Source organism: Microtus oregoni, unplaced genomic scaffold (genome assembly GCF_018167655.1).
Source record: "Microtus oregoni isolate MIOR12 unplaced genomic scaffold, Mior012 000054F_ref0000373, whole genome shotgun sequence".
In the NCBI taxonomy this organism is placed as follows: Eukaryota; Metazoa; Chordata; class Mammalia; order Rodentia; family Cricetidae; genus Microtus; species Microtus oregoni.
Genome location: NW_024543830.1, coordinates 2,512,017 through 2,536,521, shown reverse-complemented (window position 1 = coordinate 2,536,521; position 24,505 = coordinate 2,512,017). Strand labels below are relative to the sequence as shown.

At 41.9% G+C, this 24,505-nt stretch overlaps 1 protein-coding gene and 1 long non-coding RNA gene across 2 annotated transcripts; one reads left to right on the top strand and one right to left on the bottom strand.

Annotated features, from left to right (window-relative positions):
- Window positions 1-465: 465 nt before the first annotated feature.
- LOC121437956 (histone-lysine N-methyltransferase SETDB1-like) lies at window positions 466-7,922 on the bottom strand. The gene is made up of 4 exons (XM_041638102.1): window positions 7,796-7,922; window positions 4,001-4,100; window positions 3,337-3,462; window positions 466-3,175 (listed from the first exon to the last, which is right to left on the bottom strand). Exons 2-4 carry the CDS (start codon window positions 4,086-4,088, stop codon window positions 2,913-2,915), a joined length of 477 nt encoding a protein of 158 aa, XP_041494036.1. The 5' UTR covers window positions 4,089-4,100; window positions 7,796-7,922; the 3' UTR covers window positions 466-2,912.
- Window positions 7,923-11,220: 3,298 nt separating this feature from the next.
- On the top strand, window positions 11,221-12,780 carry LOC121437735. Its single transcript, XR_005973007.1, has 3 exons — window positions 11,221-11,390; window positions 11,538-11,632; window positions 12,451-12,780. It is a non-coding gene; the product is annotated as an uncharacterized LOC121437735 (long non-coding RNA).
- The last annotated feature ends 11,725 nt before the right edge of the window (window positions 12,781-24,505 follow it).

Here is a 24,505-nt window from a genome sequence, read left to right as displayed (position 1 = left end):
GTCAGAGATTCAGGACCAGGCTGACGTCAGTGAAAAGCAATAAAAGCGAGTATTTTACTAAAAAGTTTACTTTCCTATTCTACTCGTCCGAATATGCTCCCTACAGATGGTTTGTTATGTAATCTTCTTTATGTGTTCTAATATGTCAACTTCACGTAGTGATCGCTAATCCCATCTAGACTGTTTTCCTTTAAGGACCTTTGTTTGTCCCGGTAAAAAACTAATTTTTTAAAGCCTGTTTTGAACTTGGTAGGATAAAAGAAGCTGGGTAATTAAAAATCAACATGTGGTGCCAAAGATGTCAACACGCAAAATTGGAAGCAATGAATGAATATATTTTTATTAAAACATGTATACCAGCACTCAGAAGGCAGAGTTCAGTCTGTACTACAAAATGAAACTAGTTCTCCTAAGTCAATAAGTATAAAGTAACAAGTTTTTAACAAATGGTAAGGCGAAAACCACACAGAATTATTGTCTAATTATAAGGATATTGTCTAATTATAAAATATTATCTAATTGTACAAGGGCCATTCAGGACAGACACTGTATATGCACAACACCATGAGAGAAATTCCACAATTTTACAGATCAAGATATACAATCAAAGCAGTGCATAGTAGTGAACACCTTTAACCCAGCACTCAGAGCCAGAGGCAGGTGGATGTCTGTGAGTTCAAAGCCAGCCTGATCTACAGGGTGAGTTCCAAAATAGCAAGGACTATGTAGAGAGACCCTGTCTCAAAAAAAGTAAAATAAAAATAGAGACATAACGCAAATGACACCTTGTAAATTAACCCAGGAGTGAGAAGCAAACTGAAACTAACACTGAAAACCTATTACATTCATTCCCATGTAAACGTGGAGGAAGGGGTTATGTTCTGTTTAATTTTTACCCTTTGAAACAAAGTCTCATGTAGCCAATACTGGCCTCAAATTTACAATGTAGATAAGAATAGCCTTGAATTCCTGCTTCTACTGGCTCTTCTTCCAATGTTGGGAGTACCAGCATATTGCACTACCCTTGTCTTGTTGTCTTACAGTCTAATTCAACAAATATTTAAGAATTTGCCATCAAGATGACTTCACTGATAAAGGCATACACAGACAAGCCTAGCAACCCACGTTCCAATGCTCCAAACTTACAGAATGAAAGAGAACCAACTCCTACAAATTGTCTGCAGTTTTTCACACATGTGTACACACACACACACACACACACACAGAGTATGTTAAAAAAACATTTAAAGATAAGTAAGTAGAACAGGTAAAATGGATCAAGAGCTAAGGTACTTGAAGCTGGATCCTCCAAAGGCACACAGAGATGGAAGGAGAGACCTAACTTCACTATTGTCCTCTGACCTCCATATATACAAAATACACACACTCACACACATAAAAATAACTATAAACAAACAAAAGTTTAATAAATCATCCACTAAAAGAACATATAGTGAGAGAATATATATCATGTTGGCTTCTTGTTTAATTGGTTTGTTGGTTGCCTTTGGTTGTATTGGTTGAATGGGTGGTTTTAGAGGCTTTGGATAGTTGTTTTAAATTTTTCTTTGATTTTTTTTTTTTTTGGTTTTTCAAGACAAGGTTTCTCCATATAACTCTGGGTGAATTTTTATTATTTTTAATTATATGTATCTGTGCCTACATTTAAGTTTGTGTACCTAAGAGCAGACACTTGAATAGGCAGAGATGTCAGATCCCATGGAGAACTACAGATAGTTGTGAACATCAGATATGGCTGCTGGAAACTTAACTCAGGTCATTTAGAGGAGCAGCAAGTACTCCCATACACAAGTCTTTAGCCCTTTGTTGAAATAGGGTCTCAGTACCGCAAGGCTGCTGACCTTGAACTACTGAGAACCTCTTCTTACCAGTTCCCAAGTGCTGGGATTATAAGCAATTGGAACCACACCCAGCTAACAATTGATAGCTTTATGAGACAAGATCTCACAGTGTCACTTAGGCTACACTGGACCACACCATGTAGCCCAGGCTATCCTCAAATTTGAAGTGATCCTTGTGCCACAGCTTTTTGACAAGATTATAGTTTTGAGTCACCCTGCAAGTCATAGAGCAATTTTTTTAAATTGCAAATTATGTATTTTATTTTGGTTTTTTTGACACAAGGTTTGTCTGTACAACAGCCCTGGCTGTCCTGGAACTGCCTTTGTAGACCACGCTGGGATCCAACTCAGAGAGCCCTCTGCCTCTGCCTCCTTAAAGGCATTCGCCTCCATACATGGCTAAACTACAATTTTATAAATTCAAGTGTGCTGTTTATTTTGCAAATATAACACAAGTCTAAGATGATTTGAGAAGAGGAAATGTCAACCTTGAATGCCAATACTTGGTGGACCTCTGTGAGCCTTAGGGCAGGATGGGCTATATACTGAGTGCTAGGCTACCCAGAGCTAAAGATCCTGTCACCAAAATAAATAAATAAATAGATAGACAAAAATTTAAAAAAAAAATTGAAAAGGAAGGAGAAAATCCTTCCATTACACTGGCCAGCAGACAAATGTGTAAGGCATTTTCTTGTGGGATAGTCCAGCACACTGCAGAGGGCGAACCCTAAGCAGGTTATCCTACACTATATTAAAATGAGCAGGCAGAAAGTCGGGCATGGTGGTGCACATCTTTAATCCCAGCACTCCAGAGGCAAAGGCAGGTAGCTCTCTGTGTTCTGAGCCATCATGGCCTACAGATCAAGTTCTAGGATGGCCAGGGCTACACAGAGAATCCCTACCTCAAAAAGCAAACAAACAAAAATATGACAATAGCCACATAGAGATGCTGTATTTAAAAGAAGAAAAGAAATGACATGGGAAGAGAGGAAGGGTTTCTGATTACAAAGGATGAGAACACAAAAGCTGGCAGGGAAATCTTGCCCATGGTTATGAATAGTGGGGTGCTGTGCTCCCAGCTCCCCTACAATCTACAAACCTGCCCAGGTACCTGAGCTTGTTCTTGACGTTGGGGGTCTCAGCTACAATGCCAGCATAAAGCCAGACCTGATTTCCGTCTTTGTATTTGGCCACCACTCGACTGCCCACGAACAGCTTGTCGGCAGGAGGGTGGTAATCGTAGGCAATATGGTTGCCGGACAGCAGACTCTTCCCTTTGTTGTCAAACTTCACTTTGTATTTCTTTCCTAGCCCTGGGTATAAGACAAACAGAATTAAAACAAAACAAACGACAACAACACAACTCTAAGACCTGGGTGCAATGTAGGAGATGAAAGAAAAGGCTTTGGGGAAAGGATCAGCAATGGAGACCCACAGGAGACTTTCCTTAGTCCGTCCTCTGGCTTGAACATACCAACAGTCTGGATGGCAATAAGGGTGCCTTTGTGCCACGTCTTGGTCCTCTTCTTGCCCAGAATTCTCATGTTGACTATCAGGTCCCCATCTTTGCTCAGTTCTCCAGACATCTGACCCAAGGTTCCTACGGACACACAAAGTTGTTATAAAGAGTGACGTCATAGGTTAGAGAAAGGAAAGGTCAAGAGGGCAGTACAGTAGGATGGGGTGCAGCTCAGCTGGTGGAGTGCTTACCTAGCACGCACAAAGCCCTGAATGTGAACCTCAGCAACTCAGGTAGAGAAGGGAGGAGAATCGTCCTTAGCAACACAGCAAATTTAAAGGTCAGCCTGGAATACCAAAGATACTATTTCAAAAACAAGAACGTAGTATAGGAAATAAAGGAAACTGAGGTATCCTGCGACCACTAGACACTTCTGTTGAACTCTTGGACAAAGGCAGCAACACAAGACAACTCAACTGTTTATGCTAACAGGAGAAACAGAACGCTGAATACAGAACATCCCCACGTTCACACCTAAAGGTATCCTTCGGCACACCCTACCAGCACGTCCTTACTAACAGCAATAGTAACAACAGTTACCAGCCTGAGCCACCACATCAAACAAGCTCAGGCCGACTGTGGACACCTCTCATCTCTGTAGCTACTCCTCAACACCAACCTTTGTGCAGATCCTGGGAAATGCTTTTCTTGTTGACAGCATCCATGAACTTTTGGACATCCTGAGCTGATTTTCTTAAGGCAGCCATAGCTTCACGGAGCTGTAGGAAAACAGAAGGGTTCAGGGATGGAGTTATCAGGAGTTAAGACACAATGAGAAAGCCAGGGACTTAGTGAGACAGAACTTGCTTAACATGTCCAGGGACCCCTGCTTCACATACCTAGTGCTGCAAATAAACAAATGAATAAATCAAACAAGAAAAGGGATGCTACCTGTTAAGAACTATCTTCAACAACCAAAAGAGATTCAACTATATTTGAAGGGCTGGGACAGGGCTCAGTGGGTAGGAGAGCTTGCTGTGCAAGCAAGATTATCCTAGTTCAAATCTCCAGCACACATATTAAAAAACCAGTGTGGTTTACACGAGAACAGCCCCCACAGGCTCATATATTTTAAGGCTTAGTCACCAGGGAGGGGAACTGTTAGAATGGATTACAAGAATTAGGAGGTATGGCCTTGTTAAAGGAAGTGCGTCACCGAGGGGGAGGGGTGGGCTTTGAGGTTTCAAAGGTCCATGTCAGGTCCTGCGGCTATCACTCAGTCTGGGAATCGGGATGTAGCTCTGAGCTACTGCTGCAGTGTCATGAGCAACAACATGCTCTCCAGCATGATGATAAGAAATTAAGCCTCTCAAACTGGAAGCAAGACAACAATTAAATGCTTTATGTGTTGCCTTGGTCACAGTGTCTCGTCACAGCAAAAGAACAGTGACAATGACAGTCAGCCAAAGACTTAAATGCCTATAAGACCAGTGCTGTTGAGTATTTCCCAAAACTGAAAACAATAGGCTTCAGATTCTATTAAAGATACTGTGTCAAGAGAATAAGGTAGAGGAAAGTGCACAGGCACAATTACAGACACACAAATCACACATATAAAATACAAATAAAGTATTTGAGAACTGGGCAGGGGCTGGAGAGATGGCTCAGAGATTAAGAGCATTGCCTCCTCTTCCAAAGGTCCTGAGTTCAATTCCCAGCAACCACATGGTGGCTCACAACCATCTGTACTGGGGTCTGGTGCCCTCTTCTGGCCTGCAGGCATACACACAGACAGAATATTGTATACATAATAAATAAATAAAATTTAAAAAAAAAAAAGAGAGAGAGAACTGGGCAGTGGTGGCAGAGGAAGGTATCCACCTGTGAATTTGAGGCCTTTTATACACTGTGAAGATGTGTTGCTCTCGTTCTTAACAGAAGGCTGACTGGCCAATGGCTAACCAGGAATTTCAGGGTAAAAAGAATGCTGTGGAAGAGGGTGGAGTCAGAGGAAGGGCAAGTCAGGTGTGGAAGAAACATTGGAAGTTCATAGATGAAGTAGAAGAGCCTCAGCACAGCACACAGATGAATAGCATGGGTTAGTTTAAGTTGTAAGAGCTGGCTGGAGACAAGCCTAAGCTATCTGAGCATTTATAATTAATAAGTCTCTCTGTGGTTATTTGGGAGCTAGCAGTTCCAATGAAAAACTCTGCCTACAAGACCCTGACTCAAAAACAAAAAACAAACAAACAAAAAGGTTTTGGGAGCTTGTAGTTACTTTGTCAAGATACTGTTTCTTACTAATCTGACACAGAAGTCATTCTGAGGTGGCATTTCTTATCTCCCTGGCATGAACTCAGCTGATCTTATTATAATGAAACAGTGTATACAGCCCTTGGTAACTTTTCTTTTGCATTTTTTGTGTTTCTGATGTGTATTATGTATGTTGTGCAACAAGCAGTAGGCATGAGAACCCCAAGCACGCAGAGGCTAAAGCAATACCAGGTTATCATCCTGCATTGCTCGCCCAGGCCTTCAGACAGGGTCTATCACTGAGCCAGAAGTTTGCAATGCACTAGTTGGCCACTGAGATCCTGGGGAATCCACCCACTCCTATCCTACAAGTGCTAGGATTACATACACAGCCTTGTTCAGCTAATTTTTTTTTTTTGGTTTTTCGAGACAGGGTTTCCCTGTGGCTTTGGAGCCTGTCCTGGAACTAGCTCTGTAGACCAGGCTGGTCTCGAACTCACAGAGATCCGCCAGCCTCTGCCTCCCGAGTGCTGGGATTAAAGGCGTGCGCCACCATCGCCCGGCATTCAGCTAATTTTTTATGTGAGTCCAAGGGATTCAAACTCCGGTCCCTCACACTTCAAAACCAGGCATGAGCCATCATCTCCTCGGCTTCTTCCTACTTTTTCTGCATTCTGGCAATGCCTATGAGAAGACTGTAACTCAGAGCTTATTGTATGAGGAATACATAGGTTAAACTGAAGGTAGGACCAGGTCAAAACTTACTGTCATTTTCAAATTCATATTAATTTCTTAAAGAAAAGGTCATACATAATGCAGGTTGGCCTTGAACTTAATATTGGCATGCAGATGACCGTTTATTGCTGAGTGCTGAGACTGTAAGCACGCATCACCCCGGCTGCTAGCACACTGTTGGAACTGAACCCAGGGTTCCCTGCAACTAGGCAAGGACTCTATCTAATGAGAAACTTCTGCAGTCCCTGAAATTCATATGTAGATGAATATTTATGAGTAGATATATACTGTAATGCTTTTTAAAGACTACTTTATGATATATTTGTATCTGTGTACAAGACAGGACCCTCGTAACCATGTGCCTGCAGAGCCCAGAAGAGAGATTCTGGTGATCTAGCATGGAAGCTACAGAGAGCTGAAATCTGCCACACGTGGAGGCTTGAAACTGATCTCAAGTCTTTTGGAAAAGCAGTACCTACTCATAACTGCTGACTAAAGGCTTCAAACCAAGATGGGTAGTAGTGGCTCACGCCTTTAATCCCAGGACTCAGGAGGCAGAAGCAAGTGATCTCTGAGTTCAAGGCCAGTCTGCTCTACAGAGAGAGTTCCAGGGCTAAAAGAGAAACCCTATCTCATGAACAAACAAACAAACAAAAGAAAAAAATAATTTTTTTAAAAAAATGATATAAATCTTTAAAAGAACAAAACCAACTCTTAAACTCCAAAACAAAACAAACAAACAAGTATAAGGTCGGTGCAGTAACATTTATTGGTAACATATATGAGTCCCTAGGTTCAAGTCCCAGTATAGAGGACAGAAAGTATTGAAAGGAGTCTGGAGTTTAAAAAAAAGTAAACGCCTGCCAAAGCTTACCTCTAGATGAAGTAGACGGGTGGTCGTCTACAACACTTAGGGTATTCATCTCGTGTTTATTAAAAGTAATAGAATGACTCTATCTCGACACTGCGTCTAACCTAAGTGCCACGGCCACCTGCAGACAGCGGATCGTAATTAACTAATTCCATCTTGGGTTCCTCCTCTTTCTCACGTTACTTGGCTTCCCGGTGGAAAAGTAGCTCCTACGACCAGGCAGGGGGATGGCTGCGTTGGGGAAGGGGTTCTCAGCGGCACCAGGCCCCGGATTCCATGCCCAGCAGAAAGCAAAGGAAGACAGACAAGGTCTCCCTGCGTGAACAGAGCAAAGCCTGCAGCGAAGGCGACCACACACACCCACGCTCCAGGAACCGCGCGCACGGGGCTCGGCGGCCGGGGCGGCGACGGGATCGCAGCGGCAGCAGCAGCGGCGGCGGCCCCGGTGCAGCGCCCGCAGCCCCGGCCTCACACCCGCCGCCCGCTCGGCCCCGCCCCCGGCCTTCTCCGCCCTCCGCCGAGTCTCCTCGCACAGCCGCGGGCTCCCACGAGAAAAGCAGCCCCGGTCCGCCTCAGCCTCCCTCAGTCCGTCCTCCCCACAACGCCGCTCCTCACCACAGGGCTGCGTCTCTCCACACGGACCCCAGAGTTCGACGCCAGGGCTCGGCCTCGCCGACAAACACAAAAAAAAAAACGCTGCGAGCGACTGCGGGGGTGGGGAAGCAGCGTGAGACGAGGGGAAGAAAAGCAAAGGAAAGGCCGGGAAGCAATGTCAAGCGCACTTCCGGCTACGGTAGGCCGAAGGGGTCAAATTTCACAGCCTGCCATTGTGGAACGGTGAGAATAGGAGATTATGGAGGCATCAAGCAGGGCATTGCTGGAGAAAGAGCTGGTTGGACAAGTGGGCTTTGACAGGTTTATTTTATGAAGGCTCCCCGCCCTAGTGGTCCATTTATTATTGTTCAGATATTTTTTAATGTTTTTGTTTAGTTGGTTTTGGTTTTTAGAGACAGGGTTTCTCTGTGTAGTCCTGGCTGTCCATCTGTAGCCCACCTGCCTCTGCCTCCCAAGTGCTGGGATTAAAGGCACTTGCCACCACTATTGGCGCCCCTATGTCTCTCTCCCTCTCCCTTTCTCTGTATGTGTGTGTGTGTCACTGAAAAAAATATAATATGCAAATATATGTTTGCATATATTAGACATGTAAATATGTACTGCATGCATATGCATAAAGTATGCATGTATGTATGTCTGTGCATACAAGTATGCGTGCATGCAATGTATGTCCGTACACATGTATGTGCTGCATATGTATGTGTACACATATGCATACTTTTTTTTTTTTTTTTGGTTTTTCGAGACAGGGTTTCTCTGTGGTTTTGGAGCCTGTCCTGGAACTAGCTCTTGTAGACCAGGCTGGTCTCGAACTCACAGAGATCCGCCTGCCTCTGCCTCCCGAGTGCTGGGATTAAAGGCGTGCGCCACCACTGCCCGGCTTGCATACATGTTTATATGCACATATAAATAGGTAAATATTTTTTTTTAAGCTAGCCATTGGGAAGCAGAGGCAAGTAGATATCTGTTAGCTCAAGGCCAGCTTGGTACATAGTGAGTTCTAGAACAGCCACAGCTATGCAGTGAGACCGTCCGTTTTGTGTGTATGTGTATGTGTGTATATACATACATATATACACACACACAAACGGTATATATATATGTTTTATAAATTTTATTTATATATTATTTTTTAAGTTAATTTTATATCTATGTGTGTTTTACCTATCATGGACCAACCTGACTCCATCTTAAGATTGAAAACCATTGTAGGACCCAGCTATGACAAGCTCAATAGAGACCTGAGTGGTCCCAACCAGCAGATATGAATCTGGAGCACAAACCCTGAAGGAGAGGAATGAAAAGGGGCAAGAGACACGAGAGACAGACAGCAAGTCTGTATTCTGATCAAGCTGTCAATTTTATTTTTTCCCAGGAGCATTATATAGCAAAAAGACAGGGGGGAGGGTAGGATGCTGGAATGTCAGGTCTGGAGACATCCCTAGCTATAGGAAGAGATAAGGAAATGCTGAGGGTCTACAAATGTTTACTAAGTGGTGGGAGGGGGATTCTAATTACTTCAGGGGCCTGGGGCCTGCAAGGGTATAGGCACTCCTAACTCACAGGTGGAGACAGGAAGATACTGGGTTATTTCCTGGACCTGGAACTTACCCTGCAGAGGTAAATAGCTTACTTAACTTTGTGAGCTAAGATGACTATAACCAAATATAGGTCTTTGCTCCCAGCACTGAGTCTCAGTAGTTTACCCTAGGGCAATACCTGGTTTTGAGAAAGACCACAAACTGAGACCACCCAGGCACCACCCAGGAACACATCCAAAGGAAATTTCTAACGTTCCCACCATTGTAGATTGGATCACCTTCCAGCACACACCCACCACTTTTCACCAGGACACCCCTAGACAAATGTGGGTCAGTCGGGGGTCCTGAACCTTAGAAATCCCTCACTCTCACCTTTGCTACTGTAAAAACCCAACCCCAACTGAGCTCAGGGCTCTCCGAGGGCTCCTATATGTTGGACACACAGAGAGTCCAAGTTTGCAAACTTGTGTAAGAACAAAGGCTCTTTGCTTTTATATACAGGACTCGGTCTCCTAGTTGGTTTTGGAGAGACTCTGCTCTGGGCTGTAATGGTCTGTCCAGTCCATTTAAGAGACAAGCCTCATCCACTCCCCCAAGGCAAGGGGACCTTCCTTCTGCTTACAGCCTGATCACTCTCACTCACACACCCTCTCTCTTTCTCTCTCTCCCTCCCTCCCACCCCTTCCCTTTCCTTCTGTAACCCATTGAATAAACTAAATCCAAGCCCTCTCTCTCCATGGCATGCCCATCTGTCTCTGTCTCTCACCTGTGTGGCTCCTTGTGGGACTGGCTGACCCACTGACCTGCCAAGCTCTCTCACCCACTGTCTCCCACCTGCCTGGGACCCACAGAGGCCTCAGGTGGTGCCCTGGTGCCACTGCTACCCACCCTCTGGGATCTGCACCTCACTGTTAAACTTTGTCTTTCACAAGTACAAATATCACCTATTAAGTTGAGAGCCAGTACAGTCAAGCTTGGACTCAGCTCTCTGGGCAGATTCTATACTGTAGTTATAACTCATCTGTACCTGATAAATAGCCCTCAACTGCTCAGAGATCTGGGGAATATGGCATTTAAATGCTTAGTTATTAAAAGACTTTTCATAACAAAAAGAGACAGGTTTGCTCCTAGCAGCAGCACTCTACTTCCTCCAAAGAAGACAGAAGACAAATGGGCACACAACAATGTCCATCTGCAATTCACTTCAACTGCCAAGCACTGACCACTGGGAGAAACTGCCTTTCATCTAAACTGAAGATCACCAGACAGTGGACAGACTTACCGGAATCGACAGCCTAGCTGCTCAGGTGAAGGTAGGCTTGTCTTCCTACAGATTTCTTAACCCACAGGATCTTCTGGAGCCTGGCAGGCCCTGTGCTAAACAGCAAAAGGCAAATACGTAGGTGCCAACCAAGGTAAGTTCTCTGTCATATTTTAATCAATAACTCAAGTAAAATTTTATCCTTCTCAAAGATCTCTGATGCAGTTTGACAACTGAGAGGCTTGTCATTTAAAAGGGCAACCTCACCAAACAAGTTAACAAAATTCTCCCTCATGCTGCCTTTCATACTCTTAAAGATACTTTTCATTATACAAAAATATCTGTCACTGGGGACTGGAGAGATGACTTGGTGGTTAAGAGCATTGCCTGTTCTTCCAAAGGTCCTGAGTTCAAGTCCCAGCAACCACATGGTGGCTCACAACCATCTGTAATGAGGTCTGGTGCCCTTGTATACATAATAAATAAACAATATTAAAAAAAATATATCTGTCACAGTCATAAGCCCAAAAAATTCTTATGAGTTCCAGGGAGCCGAATTAAAGGATCCACCTTAAACAGGTCAAATACACCCCCTCTCAATTCCCTGGCCCTAAAATTTTTTTTTTCTTAAACTTAACTTTGTCCTCTGTTCTACCAATACCTTAAACAGGTGTAAAAGACACCAGATATTTCCATACCACAAATCCTGGCCAGGAGCAATCTTTTACATTGTATGAAAATCTAAAGATTTAAGAGCTACACTAAATTAGCCGAAGAAGCATTCTCAACTCAGGTGATTCTCTTCTCCTTTAAATAGTATACTGTAGCCTTTGGGAGCGTAATTATTCATAAAGCATTATAATTTATCCTGACAAGAAAGTATGGCTCCAAGACACAGGGCCCAAAAGTATCTCTCTCCATTAATCTCTTTTCTTCTCAGAGATCAGCAGTCAATGACGGATGTGAAGCTTCTTCAGATGCCTAAGACAGGAGCTTGCATATAAGAATACCTGTTCCAAAGACGGGAAAATTTGGGTAAATGAAGAGGACTTTGCCCAAGCCAGGCATGATCTGTCTGTCCTGTTGCAGAAGCACAGGCTTTATTAAAATTAATAAGAAAGAGTGGATTGTAGGACCATATTTCTACGTGGTGTGACAGCCAAGTTCTCAGGCCATGCCTAGTATCCAGAGAAGTCACGTAACATTCCAGACACGCTGTCACTAACCTAACAAAAGGTCAGGATGTTGTTTTGCTCTTTTCTTTGTAATTTGGAGGAAGCCTGATAGAGATGCTAATTCAGGCCTACAGGACAGCTAGCTTACAGAGCAAATAGGTAGATGTGGACAAGAGTAAAAGACATTCACCTGGTTACCTAGGAGACAGAATGCTAATGTATTTACCCCTCCGTGTATGTTTTGGTATAAAAGCTGTTTGGAGAATAAAATGAGAAGAATTCTCAGGAACTCAGGACTTCATGAGGGACCACTGAGAATCTCCCTCCTGATAAAGCCATGTGAGCTGTGTCTTTATTCCTGCACCTCCATGCTGGTCCAGAGAGATAGTTTATGTTGGGGTCTAGTTCAGAGAAATAATTTATGGTCCACCGGACCCCGACAATCCTGGGACCTCAGTGCTGGTACCACCTCTCCCGGCTCAAGAGGACACCTTTCCAGCAACTGGGACCTGGTTTTCCAAGATATCCCAATGAAGAGCGTATCTGTTGTTGTGTCTTACTGTTGTTGTCTCTCTTGTACAGGGCAGTCCTCCATTCCATTTCTTCTGGCAGTCTCCCCTCTTCCTATGGCTAACCCCATTCATAGGGCTGGTACTATTAACCTATTTTTTCTCCTAGCAACCTGCCTTCTTATCCTCCTCATGGAGCAGATGCCTGAGGTCTCCAGGATAACAGATAACCAAATGCTTCTTCATCCATACCTCCAAACTAAGCGTGGGCCCACCGACTCCCAGCTCTCCCGTCCCCACGTCATCCCATGCCTGCAGGAAGTAGCCAGACTTGAACCTACATCCATATAGCCAAGGAGTCTGGGATGTTTAGATGGAAACACCATCTGGTCTCACTCTTCCCTTTCCAGACCTGAGAAAACCCACCCACCAAGATCCTACTCCCTCGAGATCCTCAAGACTAGGATGTAGCCCCCCTCACCTGCCACGAGATTTCTGTTCCCCCACCCAAGACCACCCGGGAGTTGCTTTGCTCATTAAACCTGGACTTTTAATTAGTCCTGATCTGATTTATTGCATCAACAGAGACTTAATATCAGGAAACCTTTAAAAAAAGTATCCCATCAGAGCCGGGCGATGGTGGCGCACGCCTTTAATCCCAGCACTCGGGAGGCAGAGGCAGGCGGATCTCTGTGAGTTCGAGACCAGCCTGGTCTACCGAGCTAGCTCCAGGACAGGCTCCAAAGCCACAGAGAAACCCTGTCTCGAAAAACCAAAAAAAAAAAAAAAAAAAAAAGTATCCCATCGGAAGCACATGCTTTGTAAATCAGTGATGTAATGCTGTCTTATGGAAACCTGGAGATTGATTCCAAATATAATTTTAAAAAAGCAACAAGATAAGAAGAAATACATGTAAAACCATTTAGAGCAACAGACTCAAAGTAGGAAGAGAGGTTAAAGTATGTGAAGAAAATATTTATTTAGACAGCTATATTGCCATGGCAATCTCAGATAAAACACAAATCAAGGCAAACTCCACTATTTAGCCTTACAAGGAATCACTGTGTGTGTTTCTCACGCTCCCTAGGTCATGTTTCACCCTCTTCTCTCACCATAGTCTCATGTTTAATGCCTGTTTTGTGTGTCGTCTTTAAGACCCTAAAGATCTTGAATTAGCATTTCCTTAAAAGTTTCTTTTGATTTTTCTCTCCTCCTGTGGTTTTTCCTTCTCTGGTTTTGCTGAGGCTTTGGCTTCTCCTCGAGGTTTGGTCCAGAGATCTCACCTGTGTGTGTTTCTCTCGCTTCCTTCTTTGTGTCTTTCTGCCTACTCATCTTTAAAGGCAAACACTTCCAGTACAGAATTAGTCAGATTTTTTCTCCTGTTTTAACACTGGATATTGCAAAACAACAGTCTTGCCGATGGCGAAATTCAAGCAAGCTCTCCCCTCCTTATCCTGGCCTCACACAGGCCACAAGCAGAGATGACAGAAGCTGGCACCAGGATGGAAACCCCGTGTCTGTGCACCACATGTGCAGTGGCTGTGGAGGCCAGGGAGGGTGTCTGATCCCCTGAAACTGGAGTTACAGAGGGTTGTGAGCTGCTGTGTTTGTTCTGGGAACCAAACCCAAGTCCTGTGCAAGAGTAGCAAGTGCTCTTTACCTTTATAGCTCCAAAGTTGTGTCTTTCTTCAAAGGACAGTGGGACTTGTGAGTAGGAAGCAAAGCAGGGCACAGTAACCAATGTATATAATTTCAGCATTTTAGAGATGGAGGCAGGAAGATAAATGGTTCAGCGTTAGCCTTGGTTCCCTATTGAGGCCAGCCTGGAGATGAGGGAGAAAAAAGGATCAGAAGTTTAAGACCAGTTACATGAGACCCTCTCAAGGAACGGAAGGGAGGGAGGGAAGGAGGGAGAGAGGAAGGGAAGGAAGGGAGGGATCAAAGAGAAGGAACAGGAAAAGAGAAGTGGGAAGATTTGGAAACAATGTGGAATTGTTTCCAGAAATTCATAATTTCACAGCTTACTCAAACAATGGCATACTTTTCATCTGTTTTTAGAAAAAGAACAAAAGGCGATGAAGTTAAGATTTAGTTGGGGAGGTGCTTGCTGGGTAAAAAAGAGGCCCCTGGCTCAATCTCCCCACAAGCGTGAGAACCTGAGTTCAGGTACCAGAACCCAAGGTTAAAAAAAAAAAATGTCAGGCTTGTCAGGCATAAAAAAATCCATCAAGGATATATTTCCTACTGACATGAAATCTTGCTCAAAATACAAGATTCAGCTGGAGATATAACTCAGTTGGTAGAGTGCTTGCCCAGTACATAGGAATACTTGGTTCCATTCCTATGCTTCATATTCAATCAGTATGGTGGTGCCTGCAGGAAAACATAACACATGGGAAGGGGAGACAGGGGGTGCAGAGGCAGGGATACTTCCATTTAAAAAAATAAATTAAATAATTTTTTTAATGTCATAGCCTACGGAAATGGGTCAGTGGGTAAAAGCAGTGCTCCTCGGTGAAGACCTGAGCTTGCATCCCTGAAGCCACGTGTGGCAGTTTGAACCAGAATGGCCCCCATTAACTCATACATTGGGATGCTTGGTCACTAGTTATCACAGTTTTGGAGGACTAGGAGGTGAGCTGCCATGTTGATGCTGGGAACTGAACCTGGGTCCTCTAAGCAAACACTCCTTACAACAGAGCCATCTCTCCAACCACTTTCCTTATTAGTGGAGAATTTTTGCCTCTGCACTTACAGAAAGCACTTCTTAGTGCTGGGGATATAACTCAGTGGTAAACATTTGACTTGCATGTGTGAAAATTCCTGAGTTTGTACTGTGGGAACTCCTTCAGCCCACAGCCTTTAAGATACCAGCCCACTTTGGGCGTGGTCTCGTATACTATAAATGCAGATGAAAAGCGTGCACAAGCCTCTTGACTGCTGGATTCAGTTCCAGTTCCCAGCGCAGGCAGAGAACTACGGATCGGATCGTTACCCTTTCTGTCTTTGTTATACTCCATTCTGGGCTATTGTGGAACACTTTTGTATGCCAACAAGTTATCGCCCACGGGGCCTGAGTCCACGGCATTGCGGGGTCCTGCCCAGAGCCCTGCCTGTGACCTTCTCACACCCCAAGCAGCTGAAATACCCCTGTGAAGCTGTGCGTGGTTTGGTTCGACTGGCCCACCGTGGCAACATGGCAATACTTGCCAGGCTGTGTCAGCGTGGCTTGGTCCGACCTACTAAGCGGCAAAGTCACTGCTGCCTGTGGATTTCTACCGGAACTCCACCACGTTTTATCTGGCTTCTCCAGGTCTACTCTCATCAGGCCGAACTCTGTCTCCTGGAGCAGGGGCTCTAACCATGCACCTGGAACACAGTCTTGTGTTCCCAGTTCAGATCTGCGAATGCCTGGCCGGAGATCTGTCCAGTAACCTTGCAGCTTGCGACTACCTGCAAACTCTGGGTTCCTTGATATCCTGCCCAAGTCAAACCTTGTCTGTATGTGATTGTGCTGCTCTTAAGTAATTATCTAAATTTGTTATTAATTCTAAGTTCAGGTAATTCAGGTACTGATCTAGGACCTGCCTTACTGCTGCAACTGTGACACCTGCTGGCCAATCAAGATTATTACACCTATGACAATTTACTGAAAGTATAATGGAGGTAAGTTAATTTGATTAATAAATAAATTTGAAAATTGTAAACCAACCCAAAGATAATTTCAGACAATACCACAATCCAGGAATTCAACAACCTTTTTGTTTCTACTATGGATGAAATTCTATAAGAGTTATGTGACCTACCTGGTATGTATATTTTTGTGGCCTTGGCAGCTTTTAACTTTTATATCCTTGAAGAAATGGTTTGATAACAGAGTCAAGAATGAGAAACTTTTAGGAATGATACAGTCTTCAGCTGAAAGGATTCAGACTATAGAAAATGATAACATTAATTTGATAGGCAAAATTTAATTCATGTCAAAGGGTTATGAAGCCTTACAAAAGGGTACTGAGATATTAACTGAAAGGATTCATACTGTTGAAATGGACAATCAAAATCTGTTAAAAAGTTATAAGTTAGCGGATAGAACATCCCTCCAGGAAGGCAATCTACATGCCACCCAAATAATATCTAAGGATGAGAAGATAACATTAATGGAAAATTTTAAAACCTTGCAATCACATGTACAGAATGAGACCCTGAAGTTAATTTATTTGATGAAATCATTAGAAATATTCACAGGTCAAGAGATTCAGGATTTACAAAAGAGAGTGATAAAAACATGTGAATCGATTGAGGAACTTGTCAGAACTGATAAGCAAGGAAAGAAGGTACAGGATTGAGCACTGCCAGTACCTCTCAGAGTCAGAGAAGACTTAACAAGAGTTTTCAGCAAATACTCAAAACCCAAACAGATATACAGAATGTAAATGGAAACCTATAGGTCTGAAAGATCTAAAAGAAATTAAGTAAGAAGTGGTATCATATGGCATGCATTCACCATTTGTTAGGGAGATGGTAGAGACTTGAGTTTCAAGCAATATGGTCACTCTACATGGTTGGCTTCAATTAGTCTCTGTGGTGCTAGAAGATGGACCACAGTTACAGAGAAAGTGCTATTAGAGAGAGAAAGCTAAAGCCCCGGAACATCAAGATAGAGTCAAAAGGTTTGAGGCTTCCCAATATCAAATTCTGGGTGAGGGCCATTATGCTGATCCATAGAGTCAAGCTATTTACAATAAACACATCTTGTCCCCATGCTATACAGTAACCTGGACTGCTTGGGACAGGATTCAAGAACTAGAAAGAAAAATTGAATCATATACTAAGGTCATACAAGACACCAAGAGAACCCTTTAGTGACTTTTTACAAAGATTAACTAAAGCTGTACAAATAGGGGTAACAGATCCAGAAGCTAGACAAATACTTATTGAATCATTGGTTTTTGAAAATGCCAGCTTAAGCTGGGTGGTAATGGTGCGCGCCTTTTATCCCAGCACTCAGGAGGCAGAGGGAGGCAGGTCTTTGTGAGTTTGAGGCCAGCCTGGTCTACAAGAGCTAGTTCCTGGCCAGGCTCCAAAACTACTGAGAAACCCTGTTTTGAAAAACCAAAACCAAACAAACAAACAAAAAGCCATCTTAGAATGCAAAAAGATACATGGGCCTTTAAAGGTCAAATCAGCATCAGTGAATGAACAGGTCCTGCACACAGCCAATGTTGATTCATTTGACTGTAACACTGAGACTTGGGTAGGCGAAGTGATTTCCAAAAGTATAAAGAGACATCAAAATACCAAATTTTTAATTGTGGTAGACGAGGACATCTAAGAAGAAATTGTAGACAAAGCATTCCTAGAAATAATGTTTCCTCTGGGAATGACAAAAATAGAAGATCTCAAGTTTCTGGACTATGTAGGAGATACAGCAAAGGCTGACACTGGACCAATAAATGTAGATCAACAAGAGACAGACAAGGAAACCTGTTACCATTGAGAAACTCCTTGGGGGCCTCTCACAGGCACCCAGGTCAAACACTGTCAAGCTGCTCCCAGTCACCAAAATTTATAAAATCCTTTGCCTAGTGTAAAAATAACATACTGCTCTGGATGATGGAATAAACATGGAGGATGAATCAAAAATTCTTGCAGGAAATAGGGAAAGTATGTTTTGCCATACTTCTATAAATGATCAAAGACCAAAGCTCAGAGTACAAATAAAAAACATTATAATTGAAGGATTATTATTAAACACAGGTGCAGATGTGACTATTATTACTCCAGAATCATGGCATACAAATTGGCCCCTTTGGAAGGCAGATGTTCATTTCTTAGGAATTGGAACCCTATCTCAGGTAAGACAAAGCACAAGATGTATTGAATGAATAGGGTCTGAAGGACAGAGAAGAAGGTTGAGGCCGTATGTGGTTAATATAGCGGTGAATCTATGGGGCTGTGATCCGTTGCAGCAATGGAATGCCCAGATTAACATTCCTGCAGTCTCAGAAACAGACCACAAACCAGCTCATGTGTCTGGGAAGGATAATATAAGGTACTATAAAAAAAAAACTGTCACCAACCATCAGGCTGTACAAAAACACAAAACAACTAACAAAACTTCAGAGGTACTAAAGGTCCTACCTTTAAAATTGTTAACTAAGAACCCTAAATGGGTGAAACAATGGCCTTTAACAATAGAGAAACAAACTGCAGGCTGTACAACAGCTAGTACAGAAGCAACTAGATGCTCAGCATATTGAAGAACCAACCAAATTGAGAATCTCTTGAAATTGATGTTAAAAAGAAATCTGGAAAACGGAGAATGGTGACAGATCAAAGAGCTATTAATAGGTGATTCAATTAACAGGTTCTCTACAGTCTGGAACTCCTTTGCCTTCCCTATTACCTAAAGGATGGCCTATTATAGTTATTGATTTAAAAGATTGTTTTTTCACTATATCTTTACAAGAAAAATACAGAAAAAAATTGCCTTCACAGTGCCTATTTACAATAATTCTCAAGCTACTAAAAGATAACAATGGAGGCTCCTCCCATAGATAAAGTTAAATAGCCCCACCCAGTAACAATATTTTGTAAGTCAGCCAATGGAAATAATTTCCAGAATCTATAGTTTGCCATTTCATGGATGACATTTTGCTATCTGATTCAAATATAGATACTTTAGAAAGAATGTTTGAAGACTTAAAGAAAGTTTTACCTAGTTGGGGATTACAAATTAATCCTGAAAAAAACATAAAGAGGAGATTTTATTGATTATCTAGATTGTAAAATAGGTTTACAAAAAATTAGAACACAAAAAGGGCAAATTAGGAGAGATCGATTGCAGACTCTTAATGACTTCCAAAGATTGCTAGGAGACATTTCCAATCTATGGCTCACTTCTGAAATAAAACCTGATAAAATAACTCATTTAAACAAAACCTTAGATGGTGACAAAGACTTAAATAGTCCCAGGGAATTAACAGCTGAAGTTGAGAAAGAATTGACTTTAATTGAAGAGAAATTAGAGGAGTAACATGTGGATCGTGTAGATCTTAATCTCAACTACATTCTGGTCATATTACCCTCCAAATATTCCCCTACCAGAATTTTAATGCAGAGGGAAGATACTATCTTCAAATGGACCTTTTTAACTGCATAAACCAAGTAAAAAATTCAAATCTTATATGGAAAAGGTCTCTGAATTAATTTTAAAAAATTGGGACTTCATCAATTAGCAGGAATAGACCTAGCAGAAATTATAGTACCTTTTAATAATGATGAAATTAGAAAATTATGAGAAGACAATGAACTCTGGCAAAGAGCTTATACTAATGTTTTGGGAGAGATTAATAACAACTATCCCAAATGCAACAGAATTAACCTTATAAAGAGAACTAACTGTCTCTGTGAGTTCAAGGCTGGCCTGGTCTACAAAGGCTAGTTCCAGGATTGGAGCCTTCCTTGCATTGTACATGACACACCAATACCTGGAACCTGTACATTTTATATTGATGCAAATAAATCAGGAAAGGCAGGTTATAAATCAGAAGAGTTAAGTAAAGTGGAGCAAAGCCCTTATGATTCTGTCAAAAATCAGAATTATGTGCTATTCTCACTATACTAGGGGATTTTAAAGAACTTCTCAATATAGTTACTAATTAGCAATATGCAGAAAGAATTGTCTTGCATATTGAAACTGCTAAATTTATACCAGGTGATACAGAATTGACTTCATTATTTATTCGGGTTCAAGATATAATCATGAATAGGCTTTGTCCCACATACATAACACACATCTGATCCCATATGGGTCTCCCAGGTCCTCTAGCACAAGGTAATGCAGAAATTGATAGATTATTGATTGGAAATGTGCTGTACCGACTACTCAGAGACTATCTGCAATTATACCAGACAGTAATTTTGAAACTTAACCATCATTTAAGTTTTTATAGGATCCTATAGAAATAACATCACCCCCCCACTCGGGAGGCAGAGGCAGGTAGATCTCTGTGAGTTCAAGGCCAGCCTGGTCTGCAAGAGCAAGTTCCAGGGCAGGTTCCAAAGCTACAGAGAAACACTGTCTCAAAAAACCATAAAAAAAAAATCAGAAAGAAAGAAAAGAAATAACATTACTCCCATGACAATGACAGCTAGAAGTAATTCTAGAAAACGTCTCCTCTCCCAACAAAGTTTGTCCTCAGGGCTAGGAACATTATTAGGGGTTGGTTATAACTGGTATAGGGTTGGGAGTGGAAATGAAAAAGGCTCAGGAATCTTTCTAGAAAAAAAAATGGGAATGGATGGGATGGGATAATAGGTAGATTAGTGTGAGCTTACTCACACTAATAATAATACTGAGTAATAGCGAGCTTACTTGTGAACAATTATTTAAAGGCAATTTACATTGGTATCGGTTCTTGTATATTGACACAAATTTGAATTGTATTTGTTATATTGCTATTGTTATATGCCCCTATTTCTGTTTACAATATTTGTGCACCTATGCAAATTTATTTTGTCATATTTGTATGACATGAATGTTTCTAGCTCTGCTTAAGATATTTTGTATATTGATGTAATTTGAGGATATATTTATCATATTTCTATCTCTGATCAAGATACTTATATATTGTTTACATTTTGAGGTAATTGTATTCATCTGATGAACATTTGTTTAAAGACTGTTTAATTTTTTAATATGAAGCCTTAGTCTTTAAGCTATATAGGTATTAAGACTTACAGGTCAATAGTCATCCATGTTTGTCATACTTATAGTTAGACTAATCAGGCTCTTTAGATGCATACAGATTGTATTCTGCATAGATAGGTAATCTTCAACCACTTCAAAGAACTGTAGGACATGGCATTTAAATAACTTCAGATTCCGTTGATGTGAGACATGATTGCTCTGGAAAGCACCAAGCTATTCCTGAGAGAAGGTTGAGCACTGAAGACACTCTACTTGGAGCTTGTTTTCTTCTTGGCAAAACTGGCCTTTGTGCAAGGAACTGCCCATGTCTCAATCACTGACAAAGTACATGGTGTCCAGACTGGATAAGTAGGATACAAGGAAAAAGACTGCCAAACCTTGCCAAGACAGGGTAAGATGTTTTTGAAAATTTTCCTGCCTCTGAAAATGGTTTGTCAGATACTTTGGGCCTTAGCCAAAGTTGGTTTCACCAATGATGCAAATGAGACTTTGGGTGATTGCGCTGGTAGCCAGTTGTCTCTGTCATTTCTTGCACCTTTTGGAAGTTGCTTGATTGCACTTCCTGTTTACTCAAGTAATATTTCCCTTCTCAGGTCTTTGATGGGATTGAAGACTAGATAGTCATAGTTACTTTCCTCTTATGACTTAGCAAGCCATTTTTAATATAAGACTTAGACTCCTTAGGATAGGATAACTATTTGATGTGGGATTCCCCTCTGTACGTTGTTATTACCATTGATTAATAAGGAAACTGCTTTGGGCCTATAGCAGGGCAGAACAGAGCTAGGTAGGGAAAACTAAACGGAATTCTGGGAGAAAGAAGGCAGAGTCAGTGAGAAGCCATGTAGTTCTGCCAGAGACAGACACCGGACAGAACCTTGCCAGTAAGCCACTGGCATGTGGCGATACACAGATTAATAGAAATGAGTTAAATTAAGATGTAAGAGCTAGCCAATAAGAAGCTAGAGCTAATAGGCCAAGCAGTGATTTAATTAATACAGTTTCTGTGTGGTTATTTTGGTGCTGAGCAGCTGGGAACAAACAAGTGGCCTCCTACAACTATTGAAATATTTAGCATATGTTTCTTGTTTGATGTTGTTCATGCTGGCTGTAATTCTAATTTTCTGTATGTTCTTGCCTTTTATTTTCCCTGGACAATACTTGATATTTGTTCTTATTATATATAGTTTTGTGTTAGGTTTAGAACTCTCTTAATTAGACAAAAGGGGGAGGGGCTATGGGAACTCCTTCAGCCAATAACCTTTAAGATACCAGCCCACTTTGGGTGTGGTCTCATGTACTATAAATGCAGATGCAAAGTGTGTATGTGCTTCTTGGCTGCTGGATTCGGTTCTAGTTCACAGTACATACAGAGGACTGCAGATCGCTACCCTTTCTGTGAGTTTATTCCCAAATAAATAAACCTTTGTTATACTCCATTCTGGGTTATTGTGGAACTCTTTTGTACGTCAACAAGTTTGAGCCTCAAAACTATAAGGCAAAAGGGCATTTAAAGGCCCTGTCACTTCTAAAACTACTATTATAATGGAACAGTTCCCTTTCCTCAAGATAGGAAGGTCTTTGACTCCCAGTGTAACCAACACCACTGCAGTCAAATCCTTTTGAATCTTTCAGCGTGTGGTGGCATATACCTGTGGACCCAGGACTTGGGAAGCCAAGGCAGGAAGATAACTGAGTCTGAGTTGAAAGCCAGGCAAGACCCGACACCTCCCCTCCCAAAAAAAAAAATCACAACTCATCTTTGAGAAGCCCACAGACAAGCTTTCTTCATGTCTTATTTTCTTCCAAGTGAGTGTCTCTCCTAACCCTCCTGCTTGAGTCTATATTAAAATACTATAATAAAATCTCAAACTTTGCTGAGAGAAAGAAAATAAAAGAGAGCAGGCAGTCTCTTTGTGGTATGTTTAGCACATCCAAATTGCCAGCTTGATTAACCTTGAGCTTTGAGGCCAGGATTACACAAAGTAAGGATGGCGTGAGTGGAGCCTAGTGAGACAGCTGCTGCAAACATGTCTGTGTGCAGTGGACGTACTGGGGAAGCGGCAGGCAACTGAAAATGGATGGATTGTTTATTTCTGATATTTCATGTTTAATACTTTTGGGTCATGATTGACTGAAACCTCAAAGAACTAAGAACCCCAGAAAGTGAAACCCCGGCTAGTAAGAAGGCTCAGTGACACATGCACATAGACTAAATATATAAATGTCATGAGTTTTTAAAGTCAATTGCAATGACTCAGTGGATAAGGACACTTCGAGTTTGGTCCCCAGGTCTATAGTGAAATCATTACAAAGGGACAGTTGCTGTGGAATATTAGGTTAAGTCATGTTACATTTGTTTGTGCTGTGGAATGTTTAATGATGCAAAGATATGTTGCATTCTTTCATGTTGCATTTGTTGAACTCTGTAACACTGTGGGGTTTTTTTTTTGGCCTGCCTAAAACACCTGATTTGTCTGATAAAGAGCTGAACAGCCAATAGCTAGCCAGGAGAAAGGATAGGCAGGGCTGGCATGCAGAAAGAATAAATAGGAGAAGAAATCTAGGGAAGATGATGAGGAGCAAGAAAGGGAGAAGAGAGGAGGATATCAGGGACCAGCTATCCACAGAGTAAGAAGGAATGGAAGATATATAGAGTAAAGAAAGGTAAAAAGCCCAGAGGTAAAACATAGTTAAACAGAAAGAGGATAAATTAAGTTAGAAAAGCTGGCTAGAAACAAGTCAAGCTAAGGCCAGGCATCCATAAGTAAGAATAAGTCTCTGGGTATTTATCTGAGAACTGCGTGGCAGACTCCCAAAAAGAAAAAAAAAAACCCAACTAACAACTACAGACAATAGTTATCCTCAGTAAATATGGGTAACAAAATCCATGTATACTCAAGTCTCTTATGTAAAATAGCATGGTATTTTCATACACTGTATACAACCTCTTGTGTGTATGTTCTGGTTTTTGTGGGTATGTATTTATGTATGTGTCCAGTATTATCAATAAGTTTCCTGTGATTGTTACAATTCCCTTGGTGGGTTATATAAAGGGACAGAAATGTCCTCTCAGAGCTCTGGAGAGCAGAAGTCTGCAACCTTAACCTCTGAGTCATCTCTTCAATTCCAAAGCCACGTTTTCTGTTGTCAAAAAGAGCATTAATATTTTCTCTGAGGGGATAGAGAGATGATTCTGAGGTTAAGAGCACCCAGGACCTGTTCCCAACCCCCACATGGTGCCTCACAACTGCCTGTAACTTCAGTTCCAGGAGACCTGAAGTCTTCTGATCCCCAAGGACACTGAACACAGGTGCTGTACACATATATACTCAACCCCATATATACAATACATAGATAGGTAGGTAGGTAGGTAGGTAAGTAGGTAGGTAGGTAGATGATAGAGAGATTTTTAAAAGATTTTGTAGAAGACCAAATTGATATAAATGCCTTGATCATCAATAGTTTATTTTCCAACACATGATTTTTTTTCACTAGTCATCAAAAAAAA